Raw genomic sequence first — 21,442 nt, 5'->3', positions numbered from 1 at the left:
AACTTGTAATTATCTAGTAAGTGTTAAATTTCAAATATTAAACGCTAAAAATTTACCATACATTAATAGAATTTGCGATCCCAAATTTTTTTCCTATTTTATATCTTCTCACTTTTTACATTGATAGAGCATTGGAGTCTGGACTCGTAGGCCTGATTAATGTTTTGTTGATTTCAAGTGTTTTTAGGAATCCAATAGGATGGTTTAATGTTGAAATAGATTACAGTCAACTTCTATTTCTATTTTTCAAGATCAGTGTTGGTGATGATATATTAATTATTTGATTTAAAAAAAAAGTAAATTAGAAAGAACATTCTTGAAAGACCAATAAATTCAACTATGTTATATGTAATATCTTAATTTTTTTTTTTATTAACGCATCATCACGAGCGCTTCCATTATTCGGTCTCACGATATTAGCAGGAAATGTAAATCAGAGGATTCAACGGCTACGATCCCTAGCCCTGCCGCAAACCTGAGGATATAATTTTTAGATGTTTAAGGATATAATTGTTCTTGGTATGCTTCAAAATTGAAAAAGATATGGTTATTAATTAAAAATTATTTTGAATCGAGAAGAATCATAATTAATCTAAAATAAATGAATATAATCATTTTTAACTCTTTCTCTGAAAAAAAATAAAAATATTTTCATCTACTCAAACTAATTACACATTATAGCTATTTTTGTGTAAGATACTTAAAATACCCTTAATAAGATTTTAAAATGGAAAGCTTATATTGCTTTTAGTTTCATTTACTAAAATATGTTTGTCTCTTTCAGATTACTTTTCTCTTCCAACATTTAATACTATTTACTTTTTTTATTATCAAAACCATTTAAACTCAACCATTCTTTCTACATTCAATATTTTTGCTTGTTGGGCTATTTAATCTTCTTCATCAATCATAGCTGGGACCTCATTGAAGCCACATTCACCAAGTTTCTTTAGTATTAACCTCAGCTCTTGTTGGGAAAAGAAAAAAAAAAAAAGTTTAATTTTAGTTTTGGGTTTAGTTGTCCACTAAACTTGGTTATTATTATTTTTATTTTTATTTTTTTTCTTTCAATCCGTGCGAAGTTTAGTTTTAGTTTTGGGTTTAATTGGCCACTAAACTCGATCATTATTTTTTTAATTTTTTTCTTTCAATCCATGGGTTCCATTATTATTAAAATGATCTTTAGTTATATTATCTAGATTAATTAAATTTAGAATACCAACAAAATCGATCACTTGGTGTGTGAAATGTCATTAGGTGACTATCAACTAATATATGATCAAGTGTTCTAACCATTAATCATGAACATTGGACCAAGATGATGTTATGATATTTTTTTATCCAAATAAAAGTGTAATTCTTAAATAATAATTTAATTTTGGGACTATTAAGTAACTTAGAAAATCTCATGGTAAAAAAATAATAATAATAAATAAATAAAAAACAAAAAAGTGATTTAATTTTAGTTTTGGATTTAGTGCCAAACTAAGTCATGTTATTATTATTTTTTATTTATTTATTTTTTTAATATGTGGGTTTCATTATTACTAAAATGATCTTTATTTATATTTTCCTTTCAATTTGATGACGGTGTTATAGGTAGTTGGCGGTGGCGGTGTCGTAAGTTATGGTGGTAGTTGAGGTTTGTTGAAAAATGTGTTTTGTTTTGTTTTCAATGGTGGGGTATTTTGATCTTTTAATGTTTTTTTTTTCATTTTGAATTCTTAAATAAAGTGTGGATTTGAAAGATTAGATGGTGGGGTCAAAACTAGTAAAGTAACTATAACATGCAATTAATTTGTTTGGGAATGACAAAAATGTTTTTTTTTTTCTCAAAAAAGAAGTTAAAAACAAATTTTATATTTTAGTAGTGTTTAATTTATGCAATTTCCACATAAGGAGCATGAAAAAATATCTGCACATTAAAGGGTGTAAAAAAATTTGAACTTATAACCTTATAATTACCATAATTAGCATACAGAGTGAGTGAGCACCTGAAATATCATTGGCAACAATTTTAATGCATTTTGAACATGGGAACATCCTTTAGGGTGAATTTGATTGGCCATATTTTTTATCCAAATTCTAACTTTTGAGGTATTTGATTGACTAATTTTTCTAGGTAAATTGTTTTCGCACTTTTGGTCATGTAATGTTATTTTTTCACTTTTGTTGAAAAATATTTTCTCATTGGGGGTAGATCAAATTTTCTAGGGAATTAGAAAGCAATCGACATCTCCATCCCCTCTCTACAAATCATTTGAAGATTCACTTTGGTAGAGGAGAAGAAGAATGGTCGACTATCGCAAAAAGGAGCAGCGCGACTGGCAATCACGAGGAGGAAGAGAAGTGAGATTGGCAGTTGTGAGGAGGAAGAGCAGCGAGACTGGTAGCAAAGCTTGAGGAGGAGAAACAACACGACCGACATAGAAGCTTGAGAAGAAGCATGGCGACGGTGAAGCTTGGTACCAAGTCTGATTTAGGTGAAATTTGAGAGAGAGAGAGAGAGATGGGGAGAAGCAAGGAAGAGGTGGCGTTGGGGGGAAGAGAAGTCACACACGACGTATTAATTCCATGTAAAATAGTGTCAATCAAATACCAAAAATTAAAAAATACAACAATTTTTAAGTAAAAAATTAAAGCAATCAAACACCAAATTCTATGAAAAAATATCACATCCGAAGAATTGAATTCTATTTTTACTATTTGACACACCATATTATTTATGAAATTAAATTCCATAATACAATCTTTTAAAATATGTTTTGACTTATTTTTCATAAAAAATTAATTCTAAAGAGGGGTGATTTTTATTTTTCATGTAAATTAAAAAATATTTTCTTTTATGAACAAATGCAATCAAACACATTCTTATTCATGCAAGTCCCTGTGCTTGTAATCAAACGCACCTTCCTTTTATTAAAAATAACATTTTATTCTTATTAAGCTAATTGTAATGGATTATGATTTCGCATCCACGAAACAGCACCAGGCAAAAACTGACCATGAACTATGCATTTTTATTCCAGACAGAAACAAAAAGAAAATAAGGCAATTGTTGAAACCAATGATGATAGAGGAGGTGAAAAACCAGACTCACTCAAAGCTGTGTTCTTTGCTTACACGTCAATCCATTGCATATCTGGTTGGGCGAAGCCCAGGCCACAACACATCTTGAGAATGTTTGGCAGGCCAACTGCCCAAATCATAGAATAATAGATGATATACAAATATGTCCAGAAATCAGGCTATCCAAGTCGCACCAAGGGGCTGGCAGCCAAGTTCATGATCCGTTATATTAACTCCTTTAAATATACACGGTCACAGCTTCGAGCTTCAACTTGTCATGTTCTGCCCCCATGCAGCACACTCCATCCTATAGAGGTTGAGAGGCAGAGCCAAACCTTACTCTTTAGGTGACAAAGTAATCACCAACACAAGTAAGCATTCTGGAAGTGACACACATCTGCACCTACAACGATATATGTCAACACATCCGTAGGATAATGAAGACCACTCCCTAGTGTACGGCTGCCTCTTGCACATTCAGCTTGCCTAGATGTTGACGTGAATAGACCTCCTAATTCATTCAATTTGTGAAGTGATTGAATTCAGGTTAGTTCCCATCAAGCAAGAAAAGACTAATGATAACACTCAGAATAGAGTTGCCATGTTAGATGTAAACATAACTCTCTAGACAAATAAAAGTTGTGTAGAATGTTAAACGAGTGTAAAAATGGAGAACACTGTTACTCAATACATGATACCACAGATTTCATTATCAAGTGGTAACTTAGTGAAACGGGTGTTACTAGTAACATCAGTCCACTTCTAGGACGTCATGGGTTTGACTTTTGCATGTTCTCTTCGTATGCGGTTAGGGTGGCAAAATTGTTTCTGGTAATAGGACCAGATGTCAACTTTGACTCATCAAAGTCTCTTTGGGCTTGGTAGGGCTAGACGTTGCTAAGCTTATGTCTTGGAAGAGGGGCTATTTAGCCACCCCCACCCCCTCCTCTTCACCGCTTCCATTAAGGTTAAAAAAAAAAAAAAAAACACTTTATGCTATGTACACAGGGAACATGACTATTGTAGCTCAAACACAGCAATAAGGGAAAACAAAGGTTAACAAAGAAGATGAAAACAAGAATAATATGCAGCTACAGCATTTACTGGCAAAATAGCATGTGAAAAGAATCATAATTTTATCAACCAAATTGATAGGTCCGACATATAGTACCTGTACCAAAAAGTGGAAACAGGAAAAATCTAAATGTCTTACTTTGATTATAAAATATTCTTTTTTCTGGGAAGTTAAAAATCTAGGATTTTCTCCTGTTGTACCTGTTGGACTCACAAAAGCTGGCAGGACAATTTGCGTTCATCAAAGGCAGAGACATGCCAATCTTCAGGGAAGCCGAAGCCCAAAAATGAACATTGCCAAAGATTGTGTCAGTCTAGGCCAATCTTTCTACCGTTCCCTCCTAATACAAGTGGAAGATTTCACTGCTGTTGCCTCACTGCTAGAAACAACATTACTTCATATTACTTAATTATACAAGCCTGGAGTAACCCATCAAAAAATAATAAAAGAAGAAATTGCGTTTCTGCCCCAATTTGAAGTCCCTCCCTCCCTCTTCCTCCTTTTGGTGATAAGGAAAAGAGGGCCTAGATATCACTTGCACACTCACAAAGTGTTTATGATACAAAATAAGCAGGCGTCCACATTTGTTTGATTCTGATATATACCAATACATATTGTAAATAAATGAATATAAATAAATAAGTATATCCATGACTCTGATGAGTACTAATGACAGAGAGGTTAGAACAGGTGTCTCGGTATTGGTGTATATGGTGGTTAAGATCCTGGAAATTTTTCTGTGCCTAGAGGATTGTCCCATAATAAGAAGAGGTGTAAGAAAATAAATTAAATTGGAGAGAAAATTTGGCAAAATTTGGTCATTTGGTAGGAATTTTCTTTTAAACAACGTTTGACTAATTTTTGGAAACACAAGCCCCTCATATCTTGAAGATGAAAAAATATCAAACCATATGAAGTTCATGAATTTGTACTAGGAACCAAATTTCAACCTTTTATTCTTAAACATTTTGATTTTTTAAATTTTTTATTGAACTCAAATGGGACATACTTACTTACATTTATATCTTATTGAATTCAAGTCTTTATGTGTTTGTCAACATTTTCATAAACCCAATTTAATCCGAGGGTCAGATTGTTGCTAAGGTGGGTCATCCAAGCAATTATGCTGACCATGGGTCCTACTAGCAAGCAGAGGATATCCATTATATTTGAGCAATTAGGTAAACTAATGACACATAATCCACAAAGTACTAACTTTTAAATGCCATAATTTTGTTGGCTAAAATAGATTTTAATATGTGGCAAAAAAGTGTAAGTTTTTTTATGCTTCTAAGAATAACTAACATATAGTAGAGAAAAAGTTACTGCTATACTCAATTTAATGCCATGAACGTGAAATCAAAAACTCCCCAGATTTGCTTGGCAGCTAAATTTTGGAGATTTCAAGGTTTGGAAAGTTTTGCATACATACAAGCATTGGATGCAAGTTTTGGATTATTTTACCTTGAAATAAACACATATAAATGGCTTATTTTTTATATGAAATGCAAATATGGTGGAAATAGGAAACGTTAACTTCAACTGGTAATTCCCATGAACACTCCACTCCCCAGGCCAAAATAAAAAACAAAACTTACATCACTTCTCGTTTAGCTATGTACTTGCTTCTAGGCAGATGGTACCAGGTTCATTGACATTGAAATTTAGATCATCTTCTCCTTGCAGCTAATGTAGCATCACTAGCTGACAAAAACAAGAACCTGAAAGCATTGATTCTCTTGTGCTGGTGGAGCACACTGCTTTGGCCTGCAGAATTAGACAACAGCAATCAGGTGGTAACATGCATGAAAAAAGAAAAACATATGATGTAAATAATTACCATGCCATTAAAGAAAAACAAAAATTCAAGAACTGATCCAGTTGTCTTGATGTCTTACCAAAAGATTCATGAAAATCTCAGTTTTGGCCTATAATCAGGTAGCATAAATGTGGTGCTTTAGCACCATGGACATATTATGATACAAGTCAAAACAGACTAGGATTTTAATACATATAAAAAATTGCACTGGAGGTAGTTTAAAAATATAAGACCTATAATCTTCAAGATCAAGAACAATGAAAAGATGTTTCAAAGAATTGACCAAACAGCCAGCTGAATTCAGATTTGGACAGGCTTCCTAGATCCAGTTGAAGTAACTGTAAAAAAGAACTTGTACAGGTACAAGAATAAAGCCAGCACTTTGAAGGCCTTAAGAACCTGAAAAAGATAAACTTTTTTGGGAAGAGCTAAATTTCATCAGCATTTTTTGAGAAAATAAATCAGGACTTTAAATAGTCCCAGCAATAGGCCAATCTTTTCCAAGAACAATGCATGTTTTTTCAAAAAAGCCTAGCAAAAATAATTCAAAGCAACTTTCCAAATAACTGAAAATTTAAATCACATCATTCTGAAATCCCCATGTACTTGGGCCACATGAAGTGGGGAAATAAATGTGTGCATATATAAATGAAGAATATAATGTTCTCTGGATGTAAACACAAACTACAGGCACCAGGCTGACAGAAATTGTGCTCTTGTCAACAGCAGGTGCAAAGTAAAAGAAATGTGATCAAGCCTTAAGGTGCTAAATTCCATATCTGTTTACCCAATCAAAAATACTTAAGGAAGCATAATAAAAGAAAAACTGCGGGTTAATTTTTGTAATTTGTTTAAGTTTTGGGGTTATTCAAGTCAGCTTGAATAAATCTAGGATCATCTCAAGTTATTGGTTATACTTGTATTGGACAATGGCATTAATTGGAGCCAAGTGATTTGCAAATTTTAGTTAGTTGGCCATGATGAATTGCTTGGACTAGCAAGTTTACCAATATCATCTAGTAATCATTGAATAAGGATTTATAGTCCAGCTTTTGGTCAATAAAGTTTATCTTGGTATTATTTCCTATTATTTGTATTGTCACTCAAAATTAGGCCCACAGCTAGCTGTGTGAAGTGCTTTTTAAAGAATAAGTATTTGGCTAAAATGATTTCAAAGATCTTATACTATAGTAAGGAATTAATATGAAAATGCTACAACAAAAAGAAGAGCGCTGGGGGTGGGTTACAACAAAATCCTTCTAGAAGGATTCTGCTGCAACAGAAATTAGTTGGCTTGTACAAGTGGTTAGGGAGGGACTCCTATTTAAGAAGGTTAACATTGAAAGAAAGAAAGGAGCAAAGAAGAAAGAGCTGAAAAATGTTGGTCAAGAATCAAGAAAGGGACTACCATTGGAAGAAGTTCTGAAACAAGAGCTGAAAAAGGAGTCTGGTATTACAAGTGTAAGAAATTTTTTAGGTAAATCAAATAGCCCATTCCCTCGCATAGAATTGAATATTTGTAAGCATGAACACTGGTAGTACTGATTTAATGGTTGTGTGGCCTACGAAATATTGCTCTGGATGGCTTGAAGCTCTCCTAGGGTGGCTTGCTGCTGCTTTGCGATTTCATGGAAACTCAAAAGGGGCTTGATGGACGACCCATGCAAACAAATTGAACTACATAAAAGAAATATGTCCAAATACAAGCAAAACGAACACTATTATTTTTGTGTAAGCCACTAGCAACACTAAATGATATAATCAAATGCAAAAGAATGTCCTGAATTATAAAAAAGAAAACATAATAAACAAATCAGAAAAACATAAGATCTTGATATGAATCAAAAGCTACATTTTGGGAGGATGCGGAAATTTTCTATAGACAACTAAAATGAGAAGAAACATAAAATAGCCACAACTAGTATTTGGGGAAAGACAAGAAACAACTCCAACATAGGGAAACTGTAAGTAGAATTTTTCTGCAATGCTTTTAATAGCACAACATAAATTCATCACAAAGGAGCAAAAAATATGGAAAGTAAGAGAAGACAAATGAATGACAAAGAAAATAGAAATGATTGATAAAGTTAACAGACACTTGCCTCATACTAGTCACTGAAATTCATTTGCTTCATATGGAGCTCCTATTATGTTCAGCTTTTGCAATATCCAAGTGCCATTTGACAATGGTTCCCATACTACTCCATACTGAAAACAAGACATGTTATAAAACTAGAAGAAAGTCTCCTAAGTTTGTGCATCAGAGAATTGATTCCCACAGCAGTATACTCTTAGCCACCACCAACCAATCTATGGGAGCAACCAAAGAGAACCAGATAAACAATTTCTTCAAAAATGGGGAAAGTTCATCCTTGTGTCCCATCAAACCTTTAATCCAGGTTCATACAAGAGCATTCAGATAGCACTTTTGCAAGTCCTTTTTTCAAGTCCTTTCTCTTGTATCACCAAGTCCCTCAATCAACATTGCATGTGTTTGAGAAGTAAGTTTGCAGTCCTTTTTTCCCATTAAGTCCACCAGTTCAGAACATCTATCAACAAGGCCCCTCTTAAGTAAGCCATCAATCAAAAGCTTCCACACCACTTCATCATGATTGTATCCATCATTAAGCAGACTACAGAAAACTTCTTTAGCCTTTTTGGTATTTCCATCATCATATAAGCCACATACAATCAGCTTGTATGCATCTAACTTCGGTAGAAGACCATGTCCAACCATGGTACCTACCAGTCTTGATGCTTCACCATACATTCCCAAATTGCAGCAACACATAACAAGAGAATTATAAATGTCTTCACTGGGAGATAGCCCACTTTTCTTCATATGATCTACCAACTGCCAAGATTCTTCAAGACGTCCCTCTGTGCTAAGACCTCTAATGAGTGCACTGTAGGTATTAAGTTCAGGCACACTGCCATGCTCAATCATTTTCTCAAACAGTTGCACAGCAGTATCAAAGTCCATTATTTTCCATACATTATCAATGTTGATATGGCTGACATTTGGATTCAATTCTTGTCCTATTCTATTTTCATTTTCTTTCAACCACTTTTCTTTAAATATATGTTTGATCAGAACAGAATATGTATGAGAAGAAGGTTCACATCCAGCATCAACCATACATTTAAAAGTATCAAAAGCACAATGTACCAATCCTGCCTGTTCATACCCATCAATTAATACACTGTAAGCAATAAAATCTGGCCTAATACCATCTTCGTTCATTTTTACAATCAAATCTTCTACTTCTTTCAACATCCCATGGTTAAAATATGCACGTAGAAACGAAGTGTAAGTACAAACATCAGGCTTATATCCAAATGAGACCATTTTATCAAAAAGATTGTGAGCATCATCAAAGGATGATGTTTTCAGCATCTGTTCAATGAATATCGAATAAGTAATAACCTCAGGCTTCAAACCTCTACTTTCCATCCTTTCTAGTAGCTGAATGGCTTCATGCATTTTATTTCCTTTGCACAATCCATTTATCAACGCATTGAATGTGCATGAGTCTGGAAGGAGGTTTTCTTTAACCATCATTTCCAACAAACTGCACGCAGAATCAATTTTTTCAGCTTTGCAATACCCATCAATTAAAGCAGTATATATCACTTCATTCAGCTTTATGCCTTTTTCCTTGAGAGCCCCAAGGAGACGGTGAGCTTCTTCCACCCTCCCTTTATCACATAAAGTAGTTATAACAGGGATATAAATGTACAGGTCAGGCACCAGACCTTGTTCATTCATCAAATCAAGTAACCTAAATGCGCTATCTAGATGACCCTCTTTACATTGTCCGTGGATTAACAGGGTATAGGTAATTAAATTAGGTGAAACCTTTTGATCAAGCATCTTGGTAAGCATTGCCATTGCATTGTGCACTTTTCCTGCTTTACAGAAACCAGAAATCAACTCATTGTATGTGCGAACATTGGGACTACAATTATTTAACTCCATTATATTAACTACTTCACAGGCAGCATCAATCATTCCCACCTTACAGTAACCAGCAATTAAAGCATTGTATGTCACAACAGTAGGGACCAACCCTTTCTCTAACATTGTGTATAATATTTGCCTGGCTCTGTCAGGCTTGCTGTCTTTACACATGCTATCAATGAGTACGGTGTAAGTATAAACATCAGGCTCGCAACCTTTCTTAGTCATCTCCTCAAAGAGATCCAAAGCTTCAGTTTTCCTATTTTGTTCACATAGTCCACATATTAAAACTGTATATGTGTGGACATTTGGATAACAATCTTCCCCCATGCGAGAGAACAACTCCAGAGCTTCATCAATTCTCCCAGCATGACAAAACCCATGAATAAGATTGTTATAAGAAACCTCATTTCTTCGACAGCCCTTTTGCAGCATAACTTTGAACACCCCAAAAGCCTTATCTACATCCTTTCTCCTACAATGACCTAATATCAGTGATGTATACGTATGTGCATCCAAACTCAACCCACCTTGAAAGATTTTACTCAAATACAACTCAGCCTGGGCCATATTCCCCAGTTTACAATAGGCATTGATCATAATATTAAAAGTGTATATATTGGGAGTAATCTTATCATTTAACATCTCTGCATAGATCCTCTTCATTTCATCCATCATTAGAAACCTCGATAATGACATCAAAAGCATATTATAACATTTAACAGTGAGCTTAAATTTAAATTCACCATCACCGCCGTTGCTATTATTCATATTTCTCAACACATCCCAGACGAATTGGACATCAAGGGGCGATTCACACGATTTTACCATTGAAATACGGATCTTTTCAGCGACACCCAGGAACCGGCATCGGACCAGAATGCCGAGGAGAGAGGCGTAGGACTGAACAGTGGGTTTGAAGGTAGGCCTTTGGGTTAGAAAGTTGAAGAAAGCAAGGGCGGTGTGGGGGTTCAGATTTGGGTAACTGGAGAAGAGAGAAGTGACAAGAGTGGGGGATAAACAAGGGATTAACTTCTCGAAGGAAGGATGTTTATGCCAATTGGGAAGAGATAGGAGCGGGAGGAGCTGGGTGGTGATGGTAGCGAGATCGACCGGCGGCTCTGCTGCATCCACGCGGTGTTTGTGGTCGTGAATTGAGAACACGCTCTCTTCGGTGAGTGAAGCGATCGAGGAAATGAATTTGCTGGAAAAGGAGAGATTGAACTGACCTGTTCCTAATTGTTTGGTGGCGGCAGGCCGTATCATTGCGGCGGTGCAGCAATGGGCAGCGAGCTGCAATGGACGGCGATGATGGAGGCAACACCGTGCATGAAAGTGGCAGCACTCCCTCCGTGTTTTAGGGTTTCTGACAGTCCATAGGATTGAAAAGAGAAGACGGGCTAATGGAAATTTGCAGTGCGGGTGGCCGGGTGGGCTCTGTTTCTATTTAAGCTTCTTGGGTTTAAGGGTTTAGCTACATATATATGTATATATAATATATATATATATTTCAGATAATAAATTGTGTACATGACTGCTCTTGCTTAATCCTAATTGTTAGTGTTTTTGATTTCATTAAAGGAGGTAAATCGTAGATATGAGATTTTATCTCATTGTGTGAGATGAGAATCAAACTCACGACCTATTGATTCGAACTCGACATATTATTTATACGATCGATCAACGTTTCGGGGTATTTGTGTATATCATTACCTTTATTCATGTCATGTTCCTAAGATTAATATCTATATTTGGCGTAATGTCAATTTAAAATAATTAATATTTATATTTATTTAACATCAAAATTTTCAACTAAAATTTGAACACATATAACTGAAGGGGAAAAAATATATATAATCCATATAATATTTTCAACTTCGTACATTCATATAACATAAAACATTCATTTTTATATTTTCTAGTTGGTTTTTATTTGAACATGAGTTTTGATATTTATTTTTATTAATATAGAACAAATTTTATTTTTCCACACCCAAACAAGACCTAATTTCGGATTTCACCCATTCTCTCAACTTAGAAAGAAATAGTAATAGAATGAACAAAAACAATCTTAATCAATATATTTTTTGGAAATTTGAAAAATATATTTTTTATTTAGGTTTAAATCTACAATTTTTTAAATTTCCCTTTTAGCTCATTAATAATAATTAAAATAATTATTTAGATTTCTACATATCACATAGTATAGATGGAACCTAAATGAGAAACAATACCAAAAATTAATCATTAAATTAATAAACTATCTTATTATATCTCATGTTCCTATGTTAATGCTTTTGCACGACTCAATCTGTATTTAATTTCCTTGCTCGTTGTAGTGTCATCTATTTCGGCCATTATTTACAATCTTTTGTTGTATCAATTTTATATTAATATTGCTGTTTAACACCCCCCCCCCAAAAAAAAAAAATTATAGGGTGTTAGTGCAATTGAAAGAAATCAGAAGACATTTGCATAAAAAACAAAAAATATTATGTTCTGTAACCCATAACTTTTGGAGGTACAAGTGTGACCCTAGAAATTTAAAGAAGTTCCAAAAATTGCCCGCCACTACATGCACCCATTCTTTTGAACAAAATTAAAAGGGTAATGATATGAAGATATATGCTCATGTGTTAGTAGCAAAAACTTCTATTTTTTTTCATTACTAGAGTACTAGTTGTAATTTATTGTTTATTATTTTTCTACCCTATTCAATATCATTACGGGAATTCTATCCCTTTTATTTGTAACGATCTTACGAGGTAAACCAAAAAACAGACAAAATAAAGATGAGCACTATTATCTACAGAAGAATAAACTTTTGAATCCGATGACAAAGCTTCGGACTCATAAGAAGTGGTATTATTAGAGCTGCCTAGTCCATGTTTTAACCGTACAAAGGGAGAAACGAGAAGGCAATACCACCCAACAATTACATGGCAAAAATCCAACCATACATTCTCATAATTCATGGGAGGCCACATCTCCAGATCATAGAACAAGATACAATCTCTCTACCAATCAAACTTATCCAAGTCGCACCTGGAGCTGCAGGCTCAGCCGAGTTCACGGGACACGATAGGCTCCCCAAACCATACACGGGCCAAGCTTCGAGCCCCCACTTGCCGGGATGTCGTGCATCCAGTCCAACTCTCCGGCAAGCAAAGAATGCAACAGCCACACGCCGACGAAGTTGCAAGTCTTAGATATAAACATAACCCCCCGTGGTCGACAAATAAAGGTAATGTAGAATGTTAAACCACTGGAAATGGAAACATTTGTCATTCAACATGCAATGCGCCACCAAATTTTCACTCACAAAAACATTTTTGAGATGCTAGTGTAAGTCAGAGAGCAGTAAGTGATCGGCTCAGCACTCTGATCTCGGGATGTAGTTTGCATCAGCTGTTCGTGACAGATTTACAGCTTATCTTCTATTCTCAGGGATGACAACAACAGGAATAATATGCAGTTAGAGGACATTCTGGGGAAATAGCATCTGAAAAGAACAATATACATGTCTCAACTTACAGTGATTATAGGAAAATTGCTTTTCCAGCAAGTTGTAATTTGGGTCCATTGAAGGCATATACATGCCGAAACTTATGTGGAGACAGAGTGAAAAGACAAACCCTGGCAGGGAATGTTGGGATTGTTGCAGTCTTGGCCACTCACTGCTAAAAATACCATTATTTTATGGTAATTAAATTAAACAAGCCTAAGCTAACACATCAAAAAGTAGGAGAATAACAACTGAGTCTTCTTTCCGCTTTTGATTATTTAGGTAAAGAAAAAGGCAAGAACTCTTTGTTTGTTCAAGGGCTTCACAAGTAAAGGACAAGAAACTAACCTCTTGCCAGCACCCGGATTCAATGCACCATGGGCTGTAAACTTTTAGAAGGTGTTAAGTCCAAGCTCCTATTCCTGTCTCCTAAAAAGTTTCCGAAGAAATAATTTAAGAAAACTAAATACTGATGTCTGAAAATAGGCAATTTAAACAGATTTAATCTAGAGACTGGGTTTCCGACTTCAGCTCATAAATCCCTTTCTCATGGCTAGAATTTATTTCTGGCTTAACAAAAAGGAAAAATGAAAAGCTAGAATTTATGTAGCCAATCCCAGTGGGATAAAGGCATGGCATGTTGTTATTGTGGCTTAACAAAAAGGGGTAGTTAGGGGTGGGGACAACAGCTGGTAAGGCTTGCCAGGACGTGACCTTAGTAGCACCTAACCCTACTCAGCTCCATGGGATGGGGCAATCGGATGAACAATAGATGTACTCAGGACCCCAACAGAGGGAACAAGTGGCCATGACGCTAGAAACTTTTTTGAAGTCATGGTGGGGTCTCTCTCTCTCTGGGGAAAATCAGAAGAGCGCCTAGGTATTATTTGTGCACACAAAACAAAATGTTCATTGTAAAAGTAGGCATGCAATGGAGCATTAATCATACTTTACAAAAACAGGGAAAAAATCAACAAGGTATTCACCTGCAGATGTAGGAAAAATTTGTACTGAGACTTTTGGATGGCAAAAATTAAAAGAATGTACCTGCTGGAGAGTTGAGTGTTGCTAACCGCAAGTCATCCAAATAATTATGCTGACCATGATGATCCTATTAGCAAGCAGAGGATATCCATTATACTTGAGCAATTAGGGACACCGAATGACATGGACTCAAAGTACAAACTTTTAAATGCCATAAATTTTGTTATCTAGAAAATAATTTAAGAAAGTGAAAAATGATTTTAATTTTTGTTCATGCTTCTAAAAGAATAACTAATGCATGGCAAAGAAGAGATCACTGCTATGTTCAACTTAATGCCATTAAAATGAGACTGTCTTCAACACCTGATCTAAAAAGATGTCAAAACACCCCAGATTTGCTAGACAGATAAATTCAGAATTTGCAATGATGGTGAGCCTTGGCACACAACGGTAAGGTTGCTAGGCTCATGTCAGGAAACAGCCTCTTTGCTAAGCAAGGTAAGGCTGCATACGACTGACCTTCCCCAGACTCCAGAGCCTGCAATGCCCAGCCTCATGCACTGGGTTCACCTTTTTTCAGGATTTGCACTAACACTAACAAAATGAATCGAATGCATACAAGCAAATGGACACAAAGTTTTGGATTATTTTACATTGAAATAAATAAATATATTTTTTATATGAAATGAAAATATGATCGAAATAGGAAATGTTAACTTCAACTGCCAATGACTGAATATTGAACACCTCAACTCAGCAAGCCAAAAATAAATGACAGAGTTGGATTACTTCTAATTTACAAGCGACAGAAAAGGGGAATAATGTCTAACTCTAATCCATAAAAATAGTCTCATTTACCTCATTTATCACCTTTTAGGCATATAGTAGCAGGTTACTGGGTTCATTGACATTCATTTTCAATCATCTTCTTATTGTGCAAAGGTACCATCACTACCTCCCAGAAAGAGAACCCATAAGCATCGACTCTTGTGTGATGGTGGAACTCACAGCTTTATACTGCAGAAAATAAGATTACTTCAACTTCCATAATTTAGGATTGTCTTATCAACGACAACTAGTCGCAAAAAGTACACTTGCAACATTTATTCATTGAAGACTACTGTAAATAATTTATCCAAAGAAAGAAAATTGAATATAATATTTTATTTCGGCCAAGTGTGTAAGTATCCTACAACTCCAGCATGTTGGATGAATTTAAGAGCTGAACTACATATAAAAATATTAACATGCAAACAAAAGCATGCTGTCATCAATATGATAGATACTTTGAAAAATATCAGTATGAGCATTTCTGGGCATTATTTTTGTGGAAGCCACCATAAACAGATAATAAACAATGTAATCAAATGCAAAAAGACATCCTGAACAATAAAACATAAAGGGGGAAAAAACAAATCAGATGACATAAGATTTTGATATAAATCAACAGTTAAGCTCAAAGAGGTATAGGCAACTAAAATGAGAAGGAATATAAAATAGCCACAAGGCCCACAACCAATATTTGAGAAAAGCCAAAAAACAAAGCTACAACATAGGGCAACTGCAAGAACAATTGTTCAGCAACGTTTTTATAACACAACATATATTCATTGAAAAGAAGGAGAAAAAAGGAAAGTGAGACAACACAAAAGAACGATGAAGAAAATAGAAAATTGTTTTGTAAATTTCACTGACACTTGCCTGACACTTGTTCTGAAATTCAATTATTGTGTATGTGGCTGCTGCTACGTTCAGCTTTTGGAATATCCAATTGGTATTGAAGAATGCTTCCAATATGGCAACTGCTCCATTATTGAAAATACAAGAAAGGCTATTGAGTTTGTGCATCAAAGAAGTGATTCCACATCTCTACACTCTTACCCTCCACCAACCTAGGTGAGAGCAGCCAAAGAGAAATCTTAAAAGAAATTTCACGAAGATGGGAAAAGTCCATGGGTTGCACCCCATCCCTTTATTAGAAACGAGTTCCTTCGAGAAAGAAACTTTGCCCCAGATCCATTCAGGAGCAACCAGATAGATTCCTGCAACATGTTAAAAGAAATCCTCAGAAATTCAATAACTTGCTTTTATGCCCCTTCTCTTCTATCACCAAGTCCCTCAATCAACATTGAATATGTTAGAGAACTAAGCTTGCATCCTTTTTTTTCCATCTCATCCACCAGTTCAGAGCATCTATCAATAAGGCCCGTCTTAAGTAAGCCATCAATCAGGAGCTTCCAAGCCACTTCATCATGATTGTATTCCTCGTAAAGCAGACTACAGAAAATTTCCTTAGCCTTTTTGGTATTTCCTTCATTGTATAAACCACACACAAGCACCTTGTATGTATCTAGATTTGGTAGAATACCATGTTCAACCATAGTATCTACAAGACTTGAGGCTTCCCCAAACCTTCCTAAATTGCAGCAACACTTGACAAGAGAATTATAAATGTCTTCGGCTGGAGATATCCCTCGGTTCTTCATATGATCAACCAACCTCCAAGCTTCTTCAAAGCGAGCCTCTCTGCTAAGACCTGTAATGAGTGCACTGTAAGTGTTAAGATTAGGTGCACAGCCATGCTCAATCATTTTATCAAACAGTTGCAGAGCAGTATCAAATTCCATTATTTTCCATACATCAGCAATGTTGATAGAGGTGACATCCAGATTCAATCCCTGTCCCATTCTATTTTCTTTTTCTTTCAACCACTTCTCCTTAGATAGATGCTTGACCAGAACAGAATAGGTATAGTGCGAAGGTTCACATCCAGCATCAACCATACATTTAAAAGTATCAAAAGCGCGATGTACCAATCCTGCTCGTGCATACCCATCAATTAATACAGTGTACGCAATAAAATCTAGAGTAATACCCTCTTCATTCATTTTTGCCATCAAACTCTCTACTTCTTTCAACATCCCATGGTTAAAATATGCAAGTAGAAAAGAAGTGTAAGTGCAAACATCAGGCTTATATCCCAACGAGACCAGTTTGTCAAGAAGTTTGTCAGCATGATCAAAGGAAGATGCTTTCAGCATCTTTTCGATGAATATCGAATAAGTGAGAACTTCAGGCTTCACACCTCTATTCAACATGCTTTCAAGTAGCTGAAAGGCTTCGTGTAATTTATCTCCTTTGCACAATCCATCTATCAACACATTGAATGTCCATGAGTTTGGAAGGCAGTTTTCTTTAATCATTGTTTCAATCAAACTGCAGGCAAAATCAATTTTCTCAGCTTTGCAGTACCCATCAATTAAAGCAGTATACATCACTTCATTTGGCTTTATGCCTTTTTCCTTGAGAGAACCAAGAAGACAGTATGCTTCTTCCACCCTCCCTTTGTAACATAAGGCAGCTATAAGAGTGCTATAAGTCCATTGGTCAGGGACCAGACCTATCTCTTTCATCAAATCAATCAACCTACAAGCACTATCTAGATGGCCCTCTTTACATTGTCCACGGATTAACAGGTTAAAGGATATTAAGTTAGGCGAAAGCTTTTGATCAAGCATCTTACTAAGCAGTGCCATTGCCTTGTGCACTTTTCCTGCCTTACAGAAACCAGAAATCAACTCATTGTATGTCCGAACATTAGGACTAAAATTATTTAGTACCATTAAATTAATCACATCAAATGCAGCATCGATCATTCCCACCTTACAGTAACCATCCATCAAAGCATTGTATGTCACAACAGTAGGGACCAACCCTTTCTCTGCTATCGTGTTTAACATTTGCTTGGCTTCATCAAGCTTGCCATCTTTACACAAGTTATCAATTAGTACAGTGTAAGTATGAATATTTGGCTCACAGCCTTTCTCTGTCATCTCCTTAAATAGATTCAAAGCTTCAGTTTTCCTACCCAGTTCACAGAATGCACATATCAAAACCGTATATGTCCGGACAGTTGGATAACAATCATCATCCCCCATGCGGGAGAACAACGCCAGAGCTTCATCAATTCTCCCAGCATCACAAAATCCATGAATAAGATTGGTATAAGAAACTTCATTCCTTTGACAGCCCTTGTTTGGCATAGCCTTGAACACCCCAAAAGCACTATCTACATCCTGCCTCCTACAATGGCCTAATATCAGCGACGTGTATGTATGCACATCCGGGCTCAATCCACCTTGCAAGATTTTACTCAAATAAAACTCAGCCTGGGGCACATTCCCCAGTTTACAGTAGGCATTGACCATAGTATTGAAAGTGTAAATATTGGGCTGAATCTTATCATTCAACATCTCTGCATAAACCCTCTTCATTTCATCGATCATGAGCAACCTCGATAACGACATCAAAAGAAAATTGTAACATCTAAGAGTAAGCTTAAATTTAAATCCACCATCACCAACATTGCTATCATTCATATTTCTCAATGCATCCAAGACGAACTGCGCATCTTCGGATGATTCGCACGATTTAACCATTGAGATACGGATTTTTTCTGCGATATTCAGGAATCGGTGGCGGATCAGAATGTTGAGGAGAGATGAATAGGATTGAACGGTGGGCTTGAAGGCAGGCCTTCGGGAAAGAAAGTTGAAGAAAGCAAGGGCAGTGTTGGGGTTGAGATTGGGGTAATTAGAGAAGACGGAGGTGACTAAGGCTGGGGAAAGAGAGGGGATTAACTTCTTGAAGGACGAATGTTTCTGCCAGTTCGGGAGCGAGAGGAGCGAGGCGACCTGGGCGATGAGATCGACCGGCGGCTCTGCGGCGTCTGGAGGCGGGCTCTGCTCGGGGAGAGAAGCGATCGAGGAAAGCGATTTAGAGGCGGAGAAGAAGGAGAGGCTGAACTGACCTGTCCCAATTTGCTTGGTGATGACGGTAATGGCACTGGTTATGGCGGTGGAGGGCCGGGTCATTGCGGCGGAGGAGCAGCAAAGCACGGCGATGACGCAGACGACTCCATGCATGAATGTGGCAGCGGCCGGAGTTGATTTAGGGTTTAGGATCAATGAAGAAGACGAGCCAACGCAAATTTGCAGGAAGGCCCAATCTGGCTGTGATTCAAAAAACGCAAAATGCTCAAGCACCATCATCGTCAAAGCCCATGAAATATTCGTGAATTATATTTTTTACTATTTTATTTTAAACAATTAATTAAATTACAAGTTAGAATTGAATCCTAATTTTTATAGTAGTATTAAGTAAATAGTTTGACAGTATTATTTTTTTAGTAAAAAGTTACAGAAAAAAATAAAATTTTAAAATTTTCACAACCTCTTAACCAATTGACAATTGTATCCAATATCCATGAACAGAATCGAATAATTTATATAAGAAATACAAATAAATCGTTAAAATATAAAAGAGAAATGCGAACAATTTATAATAATTTATATGACAATTGTATCGTTAAAACAATCAGTAGCAAAAAGAAAACATCAAACATACATTATATAGATTTAAATTGTCTTATAGACAAAGAATATTCTTTGTTGTGCTTATTTTAAATGCAACTCTTTGTTGTATTTCGATGAAAGAATTATTATTTGTTTTGTGTTATAGACAAAACTTCATTAAAAGATTTAAAAAGTTCAAAAATTTAAAATAAGTTTTTGAAATAAAAATATGTAAATTTTCTCTGAAAATCCCCACAAATTAGATAATTGTGATATTAAAAAATTCTTTCAAAAATTTTATGAAAATAATAGGTAATTATTCATAAAGAATTATAATTCTAAAAAAAATTAAAATATTAAACTAAATATTATCATTTTTACTCCATACTCAACAATAAATAAGTAGACTTTTATTTCAAAAAATATATATCTCTGATACTAATTTTAATATATCTTTTATTATTTTTAATATCTGATTTAAATATTGGAGTGTTTACATCAAAACTTTTCTGCACTCTCTAATTTTTTTTTTTTTTTTTTACACTCATGTTTGACAATGACATTTTCAGTTAAATAAATTTATTATTATATATTAATAATAATAATAAAATATTTAAAAGAACAAGGAAGGATATTTATGAAGATATATTTTAACAAATATGGATATAATTTATAATTACAGTATGTAACTATTTTAAAAATTATTATGTCATAGATAAAAATCTATTAAAAGGTTAAACAAGTCCAAAAGCCCATTTTATTTTTGCAGTTCAGCTTAATGCTTATGTTCACAATTGAAAAATAATAATATTTTATTTTCACAATTCGACATAATATCTATATTATCAAAGAAAATATTTATATTATATATATATATATATATTTTAACTCAGAGGAAATATATTAATATATTTTAAAAAGTAAAATACAAGAAAAAATTATCACCGACCATGGCCACACGGAGATTGGGTGACCCTTGTGGTGAAAAAACTCGGGGGACTAGGTCCCAAATGAAGTTGAGTTGATAGGTGTCCAAACCAAGATTAAAGCCTTACTTGGGGGCCCAAACTAGGCCTAAACCAAGCTTATAAATACAAGCAGGGCTATTCAAAAGGTTCTATTCCCTCGAGAGTTCTCTTTTTCTTGCACTTTCTCTTCTTTTTCTATTTTTTTTTTTTTGGGTTCTCATTTTTACGTATACTAACCCGAGTATTATAGATAGCAATTTCAAGAATATCCTCAAATAATTCTAATCTTCATTTTGTAGATCCATCAAGAAGATTTATTTATTTTTGCCATAACACTTTTCGTAGATTTAGACAATAATGACACTTTTTTTTATGAAATTGGTTTAATTTTGTCAACCCGATCAAAATGAGTTGAATTGACAATTTTAAAGTGTTGCCAAACACCTCGTTAAAATGATAATATGGTATTATTAAAAATTGGGTAAAATATATAGTATAATAGTAAAATATGATATAAATATATGGAGTATTTTAAGTTTTAAAAATTACTCGAATTATCCCCATTGCAAATGCAAAATTAACCAGAGAGTTTTAGATCAACATAAAATTCCTGTCATTACTCATTAAGATAATATTTCTATCGTATTTTTGGGGGGGATAAAAGTCTGTATCCTAATATTTGATTTAAAAAAGTATTTAATAAAATT

At 34.9% G+C, this 21,442-nt stretch overlaps 2 protein-coding genes and 1 long non-coding RNA gene across 7 annotated transcripts; all 3 read right to left on the bottom strand.

Moving 5' to 3' along the window:
- Positions 1-3,000: 3,000 nt before the first annotated feature.
- Positions 3,001-15,428, bottom strand: LOC127801300 (uncharacterized). Of its 4 annotated transcripts, none has more exons than XR_008022994.1 (5): positions 15,272-15,428; positions 14,477-14,540; positions 13,778-13,858; positions 4,345-4,523; positions 3,001-3,580 (listed from the first exon to the last, which is right to left on the bottom strand). It is a non-coding gene; the product is annotated as an uncharacterized LOC127801300 (long non-coding RNA). The 4 variants fall into 4 exon arrangements; XR_008022996.1 differs by having other exon boundaries at positions 4,345-4,520; XR_008022997.1 differs by lacking the exons at positions 3,001-3,580; positions 4,345-4,523 and adding exons at positions 12,728-13,361; positions 13,459-13,604.
- Positions 8,066-11,354, bottom strand: LOC127801288 (pentatricopeptide repeat-containing protein At5g65560-like). 2 transcript variants are annotated; one of them, XM_052336263.1, is made up of 2 exons: positions 11,154-11,354; positions 8,066-10,399 (listed from the first exon to the last, which is right to left on the bottom strand). In XM_052336263.1, exon 2 carries the CDS (start codon positions 10,357-10,359, stop codon positions 8,407-8,409), a length of 1,953 nt encoding a protein of 650 aa, XP_052192223.1. In that variant the 5' UTR covers positions 10,360-10,399; positions 11,154-11,354; the 3' UTR covers positions 8,066-8,406. The 2 variants fall into 2 exon arrangements, with proteins under 2 accessions (XP_052192223.1, XP_052192216.1); XM_052336256.1 differs by having other exon boundaries at positions 8,066-11,354.
- Positions 15,429-16,114: 686 nt separating the features above from the next.
- LOC127801279 (pentatricopeptide repeat-containing protein At5g65560-like) lies at positions 16,115-19,435 on the bottom strand. Its single transcript, XM_052336245.1, has one exon. The coding sequence runs from the start codon at positions 19,336-19,338 to the stop codon at positions 16,501-16,503; it is 2,838 nt and encodes a 945-aa protein (XP_052192205.1). The 5' UTR covers positions 19,339-19,435; the 3' UTR covers positions 16,115-16,500.
- Between the last annotated feature and the right edge of the window lie 2,007 nt (positions 19,436-21,442).

This window comes from Diospyros lotus, chromosome 1, assembly GCF_014633365.1.
Source record: "Diospyros lotus cultivar Yz01 chromosome 1, ASM1463336v1, whole genome shotgun sequence".
Taxonomy (NCBI): Eukaryota; Viridiplantae; Streptophyta; class Magnoliopsida; order Ericales; family Ebenaceae; genus Diospyros; species Diospyros lotus.
This window is presented reverse-complemented; position numbering and strand designations above follow the sequence as displayed.